Source organism: Azolla caroliniana, unplaced genomic scaffold (assembly GCF_043228905.1).
Source record: "Azolla caroliniana isolate FFs.n. ecotype wild unplaced genomic scaffold, voAzoCaro1.0.p SCAF_7, whole genome shotgun sequence".
NCBI lineage: Eukaryota > Viridiplantae > Streptophyta > Polypodiopsida > Salviniales > Salviniaceae > Azolla > Azolla caroliniana.
Genome location: NW_028230442.1, coordinates 18,259,089 through 18,269,778, shown reverse-complemented (window position 1 = coordinate 18,269,778; position 10,690 = coordinate 18,259,089). Strand labels below are relative to the sequence as shown.

Below are 10,690 nucleotides of genomic sequence, written 5' to 3'. Positions count from 1 at the left end.
CCCCATGGTTATAAAAGAATATATTTACCAATGCAGAACATCGTATTTATACAATTTAGTTGTAATTATAATTTGTAATGTAGGATTTTTTATTCCCAAACCTTATCCTTTGTTTGGAGTCAGCCCTTCACATGCATGCATATGAAATGCTACAATCTTTGCTCTGATGCTCATATGTAACCAAATCCACGCAGAATGTATCCATCACTATGTCAAGGAAAAAATATTTCTCTGCATTTTGAATTTGCTGTTCGTGAATATATTTGCTCTTGATTCTCATTTAATATACGTTGACAATGTTTTGCATGCTTAACAAAAAAATGCCATCAACATCCTCAGATCCACTTCAATTAAACCAAATACGTTTTTATTATCACTGAGCATTTTTTAGCTCCATGGCTTTAATCTTGCTTGCATCTTCTTGCATGCCAGAAGCCGCATAAATATCAGCCATGAGGACATAACCTGCAGCACAGTTTTTATCTAGATGTATTACATGATCAAAAGCTAATCTCCCAAGCATGATATTTCCTGATCTTTTACAACCACCTAATAATGCAAGCCAAAGCAGAGGATGCTTAGAAGGAGGCATGGTCTTTATCACCGAGACTGCCAAGTCAAAGTGACCTACACATCCAAAAACCAACACCATGCAAATATGGTGCTGCAAGTCTGGTGTGATTCCATGTTTTGTGCTCATATTGCTGTAATATGTATTGGCATCATCAATTAACCCAGTGTGATTACATGCATTTAGAATTGAGAGGAAGGTGATGGCATCTGCAGGCACACCCTCCCTCTGCATCTGTGCAAAACAAGTTAATGCTTCTCGCCCTTGTCCTAGTTGGGCATGTCCTGCAATTAATGTCGACCAAGACACCACATCTCGAACGCAAAGTTGGTCATGTACTTCTTGTGCTTTTGCAAGTATGTGACATTTCATGTACATATCCACCAATGTAGTGCCAAGCATGACATTCTTTTCGATAAAACCCCTATGAACAATCTCATCATGAATTTGTTTGCCCTTGTCAATAGCTCCTATGGAGCCGCATACCTTCAAAATGCAAGTAAATGTAACTTCATCTGAGGTGATGCCTTCCCTTTGCATCTTTTCATAACATGCCAGTGCTTCATGACTTCGCCCATGTTGAGCATATCCTGCAATTAGTACATTCCACGAGACTACACTTTTGATACAAATTTCATTGTGCAATTCTTCTGCTTTAGTGAGCATTCCAAATTTAGCATACATGTTTACCAATGCATTGTTAAGCTCAATATCCTTGCCTAGGAGACCTCTACTCATAACTTCATCATGCATTTCTTTGCCCTTATCTATAGATCCTGTGCTACCATAGACTTTTGCCATGCAAGTGAATGTGATTGCATCGGGAGAGTGGCCTTCACCTTGCATCTTTTGAAAACAGTCAACTGCTTCATGAATATGCCCATGTTGAGCATAACCTGCAATTAATGTATTCCACGAGGCGATACTACGAATGGGAAGTTTATCATGAATTTGCTGTGCTTTTGCAAGCACACTACACTGCACATACATATCCACCAAAGCAGAGCCAAGATCAATATCTCTCTCTAACAAACCTCGACTAGCAATCTCATCATGAATTTGTTCGCCTATCTTTAAGTCTCTTATACTACCACATGCCGCCAATACAGAAATCCAAGTAATCGCATCTGGAGAGTGGCCCTCTCTCTGCATTTGTTCAAAACAATGAAGTGCTTCATGGCCTTGTCGTTGTCGTGTATACCCTGCAATTAGAGCAGACCAAGAGACTACACTCCGAACACGAAGTTCATCATGCACTTGTTTTGCTTTTATAAGCAATCCACACTTTGCATACATATCCACCAACGCAGTGCTGAGCATGATATCTTTCTCTAGCAAACCCCCTCTCACAATTGCATCATGAATCTGTGTGCCTATGTGAATAGCCCCTAAACTTCCACACACTTTTAAGATGCAAGTGAATGTTACAGCATCTGGGGAGAGACCCTCAAGCTGCATATGTTCAAAACAACACAATGCTTCATGACCTTGGCCCGAATGAGCGTACCCTGTAATTAGCACAGACCAAGACACTGAATCTCGAACACAAAGCTGATCATGAACTTCTTGTGCTTTTATATGCAATCCACACTTTACATACATGTCCACCAAAGCAGTGCCAAGCTTTACATTAGTCTCAAGCAAGCCTCTAGAAACAATCCGATTGTGAATTTTCTTGCCTTCTATGATTGATCTCATGCTGCCACATACCTTTAAGACACAAATAAAAGTTACTTCATCGGGAGAGAATCCATTGCTTTCCATGTGTTCAAAACAATCTAGTGCTGAACGACCCTTCCCTTGTCGGGAATATCCTGAAATCAATGCATTCCAAGAATCGACGCTTTTTATGGGTAGCTCATCATGTAATTCTTGTGCTTTTCCGATGAGACCACATACAGCATACATACTGATTAAAGTTGTTGCTAAATAAGAATTCTTTTCAAGAGGCCACTTTTCCCGAATAAGGGCATGAAGTCGAGTGCCTTCATGTAGATCCTTCTTCTTGGCACAAGTCTTGAGTAAGGCCACAAATGTAAATTCTTCATTTCTAAGCTCTTCATAATTTTCCTTTGCCTTCCCTCCATGGGTTACTATGTCTATTCTTTTTTGCAGTTCTATAGAAACCCAAGAGGGTTTGAACCATCCATCGATCCACAAACACTGGTGAGTGATTCTGTGTTTAAAGTCTGGCCATCTGAAATGTGTCTGTATCACAATGGTATTTTCTGTTTCTTTAAATCATAAACCGAACATCATTCCCAAAACCCTCTCTAAAACCTAACCTCTAATACTCCCTCATTCTGGAACTGGGGTTTGGCTGAATATCGAGAAGACAAAGAGAATATGTGATCTATGTTGCATCCATATACCATAAACAGAAGAATATATCACTTTGGAATGCCTAACATCTGAGGACACCGGTGTGATTTTCAAGAATTCCTACAAAGCTGCATTGACTTTCAAACAGAATAATCGCCGACAACATGAGGAATGTTGCAAACACTTGACCACTATGTCATTTTCGTTTAAACTTATCCCCTAAATCTCTCTCTCTCTCAAAATCCTAAATCCTATATATCTCTGTCTCTAAAACCTAACTGTAAGCCTCTCCCTCTCTCCCAACCTAAAACTATTGTTGTCTTAGCTCCTCAAAATCTCTTTTCCTCTCTAAACCCTCAAACCTCTCTCCTAAACCTAACCAACACAAAACTACCCTAAAACCATTGCTGTCTCTAAACCCTAAATCTCTCCCTCTCTCCGAACTGTAAAATTCTTGCTCCCTATTAACCGTCAAGCCTCTCTCTCCAAGCAAGACAGAACAAAAACAAACCAGCACACAGCAGAACAGAGCAGTTTAGGTAAGTGCCATTTTCCCCTCACCTTGTATTAGAGGAACTACTGTATGTGTAGGCGATGGCTCACCTTGTTGAAGGAGCGATTGTCATGCCATAGGTGAGGCTCTCTAAAGTAGTCTTTCCACAGAAGCTCCAAGGTTAAGCTTCCATTTGAGCTCCCCTGTTTCCCCACCATGACCAAGACCAAGACCAAGACCAAGACCATCCATAGAGCTTATCAAGGGCCTTGTCTATCTCTCTTTTCTGAGCTCCTCTATCCCATCATGACCATGACCATGGCCAAGACCATCCATAGAGCTTATCAAAGGTCTTGTTCACACTCGTACATCTCTCTTTTCTGAGCTCCGATGTCCCATCATGACCAATACCAAGACCAAGATCATCCATAGAGCTTAGTAAGGGCCCTGCTCGTCTCTCTTTTTGAGCTCCTCTATCCAATCATGACCAAGACCAAGACCAAGACCATCCATAGAGCTTAGTAAGGGCCCTGTTCGTCTCTCTTTTTGAGCTCCTTTGTCCCATCGTGGCTATGGCCATGACCATGATCATCCATAGAGTTGATCAATGGCCACGTTCACACCTTGGTCCATCTCCTTTTGTGATCTCCTCTCTCCCATCATGACTATGACCATGATAATCCATATAGTTGATCAAGGGCCATGTTCACACCTTGTCCATCTCCCTTTGTGAGCTCTTTTGTCCCATCATGACCATGACCATGACCAAGATCATCCATAGAGCTTATCAAGGGCACTGTTCACACCTTGTCCATCTCCCTTTTTGAGCTACTCTATCCCATCATGACCATGACCATGACCATCGATAGAGCTGATCGTAAACCCTCTTCACACCTTGTTCATCCCTCTCTTTGAGCTCCTCTATCATCCACCATGACCATGATCATCCATAGAACTTATCGTGGGCTATGTTCACACCTCGTTATCTCTCCCTTTTCTTTTCCGCCAGGAGTAATGTATTCATTACGAAAGTCAAATAGAATATGACATCCTATTGGCTTACATACAAAATCAATCAATCAATCAAGGGTTCCCATGACATCCTTCATGTCTATGTACATCTCGCATAATGGACCTACCTATATTGTCCCATGTGACAAAGGCCAATGCAAATGACAAATATGATGATGCCATGCTAGCCTACAAATCCTTGATTCCTCTTATGACCACCTCCTTGAAGTTTCTAACAAGGAAAACTATCATACCAACATTTACCTTTTAATCACTGAATGTGTCTTTGAACCCCGTATTGAGCATAACAAGTAAAGGGATTCCATATACGCTAATTAGGCCATAATGAGGACATGTTGCCTTGCCAAACTACAAATCCCTAATTCCTAATGTGACTACTTTCATAAAGTGTTAAGTGGCACAAGTAAGAGGTGCCTTACATTGAACCACTACCTTATTGGCATAGACTTACCTTGAGGCATATGTATTTCTATCTTGCAAGGTTAGGATCCAATAATCAATATGTAATGCAAGTTTAACCTAGAATCATAGGTTGAACAATGATGTCAATTGTACACATAAATTGTGAACAATGTAGCATTTAAGACTAAGTGAACTGTTGAGAATCAAGCCCAACTTGGTCTAGTGTGTGAACTCACCTTGAGAGTGAATAGACACTCCAACGGCCGAGAGTCACCATTATGTCACCACTTTGTATTCTAGCATTTAGTATGAGTCATAGAATCATATTCTATGACACATAACTTATGAGCTTTCGCATTCCCCATGCTCCATGAGTCTTGTAGTTAATGAAGAGAGAGGGTGACTATATAAAGCACCCTCCTCCCACCTTGTATAATGTCGAGTCTTTCTCCTTTGTTAATATACTTTTACTTTGCGTATTCTCTGTGTCTTACTCCTTGTCTCACTCTCTCTCTCTCTCTCTCTTTCTCATACACACACACACACACACACACACAATTCACACCTATTCCGCTACACAAGAATCATACCCGATTATTTACATGGTATTAGAGCGGTTTGGTAGATCCATCTATCCCATCTGTGTGTGTTGAGTTCTACACCGATGTTCAAGAAGAACCGACTCATCGCTATCGTAGCTTCGCTACATAGCTCGCATTTGAAGAGAGAAGAAGAAGAAGAATCAACATAATGAATACTCAAATGGGGAGCGCTCTCCCTACCAAGAAGTTGGATCGAAACAACTTTGCATCTTGGGAGTACAAGATGCACTAATACCTTGTCGGACAAGGCTATTGGAGCTACATCAAAGGAGAGCACGAAAATCGACCCGCCGAAGCGGCTCCCGGATACGCGACATGGGAGCAAGCCGCAAGCCGCAAGCCGCAAGCCGCGTGATGTATTGCTTGGCAACATGTGTTCACGATCACATGCTTGGCTACATTCGCGAAGCCAAGGCGCTGAAGGAGGCATGGGAAAATCTACGAAAGATTTTCGCGGCGAACACAACCGCAAGAAGGCTTCAACTCCGCCAAGAGTTGAACAACATTCAACAAAGGGACATGTCCATCACGACATACACCTCGAAGATCAAGGAGCTTTGCGACTCGCTCGGCTCGATAATCATAAATATCGATGATGATGAGATGGTGCAAATATGCCTCGGTGGCCTCGCACCACGGTTCGGCACGATGCGAACTGCCGTTCTAGCACGGGAGAAATCTCCCTCCTTCTTCGAGCTCCAATCAATGCTATTGGTCGAAGAAAACCACGTGCGTACAAGGAGCAATGAGTCGGAAGGCCACATGCTCTACACGCACTCGAACAGAGGAAGAGGACGCGGACGAGCGAGAGCCCGATTCGGCCAAGGACAAGGCGGATGAGGTCTGACCTATGACAACAACTCCCAATTTCGGCCGCAAAACGGAAGTCAACGAGGAACCTTTGCAAGAAGGGGGAGCTTCCACTCCGGCCCGAGCCGTCAAAACGCAACCGAATGCGGATATTGCGGAAAGCTCGGTCACCACGAAGAAGAGTGCCGAAAGAAGATGCGTGAATCGGCTTCCACAAGTCAACAACTCACGAATTACGTGCACAATTCCGATTACGAAGAGTATAGCAGAATGTACGGGCATAACTCTGACTACGAAGATCGTGGTGGAATGTATGCACCCAACTCCGACCGTGGCGGAATGTTCATGATGAAACATAGAGCAAACTCTATGGCGGCCTCTACCTCAACTAGTGCCCTCAATTCGGAGGACATATGGTTTGTTGACTCCGGAGCCTCAAACCATATGACATCCCATAAAGAATGGTTTCTCGAACTTCGAGAGCCGGAGCGACTCGGTTATGTCGAAACCGGAGATGACACTACGCTCCCGATTCGGCACATCGGCAATGTTCCATTCAGCGAAAGAGGTAAGCAAACATACATTAAAAATGTCTTGCATGTTCCCACCATCACGAAGATTTTGGTCTCGATCGGCCAAATGGTTGAGCAAGGGATGCAAGTACGATTTGACCAAGAAGGGTGCCTCATCGAAAAAGAGGGCCGAATCATCGCGCATGGAAGAAGAGAGGGCCGGATGTTCATTCTCTATTCACACGAGATGAAATCCGCCATGTTCGCAAAAAGCACGAAAGCCGACTCCGACATAGAGCTATGGCACTAGTGAATCGACCACATCAATCTCAACAAACTGAAAGTAATGAAATCGAAAGGTGTCGTTGTCGGACTTCCGACATTCAAAGAGAAGGAGATTGAAGGTGTATGCGAAGCGTGCCAATTCGGCAAGCAACACCGACACCCATTCCTGAAAGAGTGGAACGTGAGCAAAGGTCTACTCGATGTAGTCCATTCCGACGTATGGGGACCGACGCAAATGGCTACATTCGGCGGATGCCAATATTACGTGCTCTTCATCGACGACTTCTCTAGGCACACTTGGATCTACCCGATGCGGCAAAAGAGCGAAGTGTTCGGACACACTTCAAAAATTCAAGAATGAAGTCGAGAAAGCCGCGGGCCGACATGTACGATGTCTCCGATCGGATGGCGTCAAGGAGTACTTCTCAGATGATTTCACGGCGTATCTCCGAAAGGAAGGAATTCGGCGAGAATTCACTTGTCGACACACTCCACAACAAAATGGAGTAGCCGAGCCCATAAAATCGGCACATCCTCGAAGTAGCGCGGGCCATGATGAACGAGAAGCATATGCCAAAGTCATATTGGGCCGAAGTTGCAAATACGGCCGTCTACCTAATGAATTGATGCACAACATCCGGAGTGCACGAGGTCACTCCGCACAAAAAATATTTTGGAAAGAAGCTGGACTTATCGCACACCCGGATATTCGGCGCGATAGCATACGTGCACATACCCGACGAAAAGCGGCAAAAGCTAGATCCAAAGTCGGAGAAATGTATCCTCGTAGGATACTCACTGGAGCAAAAGGGGTACAAGTGCTACAACCCCTCAACTTGAAAATCTCGAGTAAGTCGAGACGTTGTTTTTGACGAGTTTGCATCTTGGTAGGCACTAGAGACAACTTTGACTCCGACTTCGCTCGACCCGGAATCCGCCGAACAAGAGATAGAGGATGAAGATCGCCTTACGCGCATGTTCGAAGAAAGTCCGATCACGACCCGACTGAGTGGACCACAAGAGCCTTTTAGCGATCAAAGCACATCACGGCCTAGCCCGAAGATGGACAAAGCCAAGGCGAAAATGTCGGAATACGAAGACGATCGCTTCGATGACGATGAGTCGACTCACTCACTCGACAGTGAGTTCGGCGGCTTTGATGTACCAATCAGAGCTAAGAAAGCCCTCATCTTTGCAAATGAAAAGCTTCGTCGCTCCACCCGTGAAAAGAATCCAGTTAGCCGATTCGGCTACAACGACTACATGGCATATCACTATGCCTTTATGATGAAGGTGGCGACAATACGCGAGCCGGAAACATTTTCCGAAGCAGCTAAGGATCCGCGATGGATCGAAGCCATGAACGAGGAGATGCATGCACAACGCAAGAACGAGACGTGGGATCTCGTTCCCACCTCACCACACAAAAAGGCGATTAGATGCAGATGGATTTACAAAGTGAAGTACAACATCGACGGTTCCATTAACCGCTACAAAGCGTGACTCGTAGCGAAAGGCTACGCACAAATGCACGGAGTTGACTACAAAGAGACCTTTGCTGCGGTGGCAAAGATGACGACGGTACGGACTGTAATTGCGCTTGCCGCGGCGAAAGGGTGGCACCTCCATCAAATGGATTGCAAGAACGCCTTTCTACAAGGCGAATTAGAAGAGGAGGTGTACATGATACAACCACCCGGCTTCAACTCAAGCACCCATCCGAAAGCTGTATGCCGAGTCAAGAAGCCAGTCTACGGCCTCAAGCAAGCACCGCGTGCTTAACGGCCAAGAGTCACCATTATGTCACCACTTTGTATTTTATCATTTAGTATGAGTCATAGAATCATATTCTATGACACATAACTTAGGAGCTTTCACATTCCCCATGCTCCATGAGTCTTGTAGTTAATGAAGAGAGAGGGTGACTATATAAAGCACCCTCCTCCCACCTTGTATAATGTCGAGTCTTTCTCCTTTGTTAATATACTTTTACTTTGCGTATTCTCTGTGTCTTACTCCTTGTCTCTCTCACTCACTCTCTCTTTCTCATACACACACACACACACACACAGTTCACACCTATTCCGCTACATAAGAATCATACCCGATTCTTTACATGAACAATGGACAAAGAACAGAATCAATTATTGGTTAATAATTACATAGAAAAGTGAAATGAGAGAAATCATTACAAGTATCTCTCTCTCTCTCTCTCTCTCTCTCTCTCTCTCTCTATATATATATATATATATATATGATGTATATATATATATATGATGTATATATATATATATGATGTATATATATATATATATAGATAGATATCCATCTATGTTATATCAAGCTAAATTATACATGATTGGTTGGTTGCTATCTTGTAGTTCAACTTTGAAGGTTTAAATGTTAATAGGCAAACTTGTCATCTGGCCATGTACATACTTGTCAATAATATGGGACGTTGTCGTGACATGGCGTGTCTGAGGGTATAACGAAATGAAAAAGTGTTGATGTGGACTTAGGGAGATACTACAGTAAGTTAGTAAGTTGGGTGTTTTCTCTCTTTTGGGGGCCTTGGGGAAAAAGGGGGATGGTTAGGTTTTGTGTTTTGGGGGAGGAGAGAGCAAGAGAACGCTTGGGAATCTAGGATTTTAGGATTTGGTGTTAAATTTGATGGGTTTTCTGATTCTTCTGTCTTCTTCTCCAATTATTTTCTTAAAGATATTTAGGGCGGGGAATTTCTTGGTCTTGATGGGTATGTAAGAATTTATTAATTGATTTGGTGGTTGGAAAAATGATATTTGTGGGTGGTCAAGAGTTAAGAGACAACAAAACGAGGGTGCGTGGATCCTACAACAAAAGGCAACATACTAGTTGTTCGTTGGCGGGCCTCACCGAAACTTGACCAAATGTTTTTTTTTCAATACTTATAAACTTAATTCATATTAATCTTACTTTCTCATTCCTTATGAGAAATGGGTTTACTTATATTATTTGGAAGTTGTTTAGATTTTTTCCATAAACTTCAAGCTTATTAAAACTTGGAAGGTTTTATTGATGCCCACTCTTTATTCCTACACTAAACTTTCTTAAGAATAACTCTACTAAAGTTTATCATGAAAATAAAGGGTAAAAAATAGAGTTAAGTGTGGAAGGGAGATGGCAATGATGAGAACAATCACAAGGAAGTAGGAAGACAACCATGTAATTAGAAAAAGAAAAAATAGGTGTGAGTGAAACATTACACATGTCCTAAGGTAAGATGCCCTAGGGTGGTAGACATGCACCTCATGATGACCATCACGTCCCATAGAATCAACCAACAAATAACTCAATAGAGGGGAGAGTGGTATAAAAAATGCAATTTGCAAAACGGTTATGAATTAAGCATGTGGGATTAGTGGAAACACACTTTCCCCAATGCACGATGATAATTATTATCATTGGTACAATTTCACATACTACAAAACATGTCATGCAAACATAAAGAAGAAAGAAAGAAAAGAAGTTGTAATACAAACTTTCATTCAACCAAGAATAAGTCATTATAGAAAAGAAGAGATATTGAGAAAGAAGAATACCGGGTTTGAAATGTTATTTTGAGCTTGAGAAGACCATGATGAGCCATGCTAGATCCCCATCGCTCACACAAAAACATCACAAA

General features: G+C 42.6%; 1 protein-coding gene across 2 annotated transcripts; it reads right to left on the bottom strand.

The window, feature by feature from the left end:
• Nucleotides 1–5: 5 nt before the first annotated feature.
• LOC147862144 (pentatricopeptide repeat-containing protein At5g27110-like) lies at nt 6–3,918 on the bottom strand. 2 transcript variants are annotated; one of them, XR_015530012.1, is made up of 4 exons: nt 3,875–3,918; nt 3,792–3,833; nt 3,497–3,654; nt 2,636–2,924 (listed from the first exon to the last, which is right to left on the bottom strand). XR_015530012.1 is itself a non-coding variant. In XM_087322160.1 (2 exons), exons 1-2 carry the CDS (start codon nt 3,632–3,634, stop codon nt 374–376), a joined length of 2,544 nt encoding a protein of 847 aa, XP_087178286.1. In that variant the 5' UTR covers nt 3,635–3,654; the 3' UTR covers nt 6–373. The 2 variants fall into 2 exon arrangements, 1 of the variants encoding a protein (XP_087178286.1); XM_087322160.1 differs by lacking the exons at nt 3,792–3,833; nt 3,875–3,918 and having other exon boundaries at nt 6–2,779.
• Nucleotides 3,919–10,690: the final 6,772 nt, after the last annotated feature.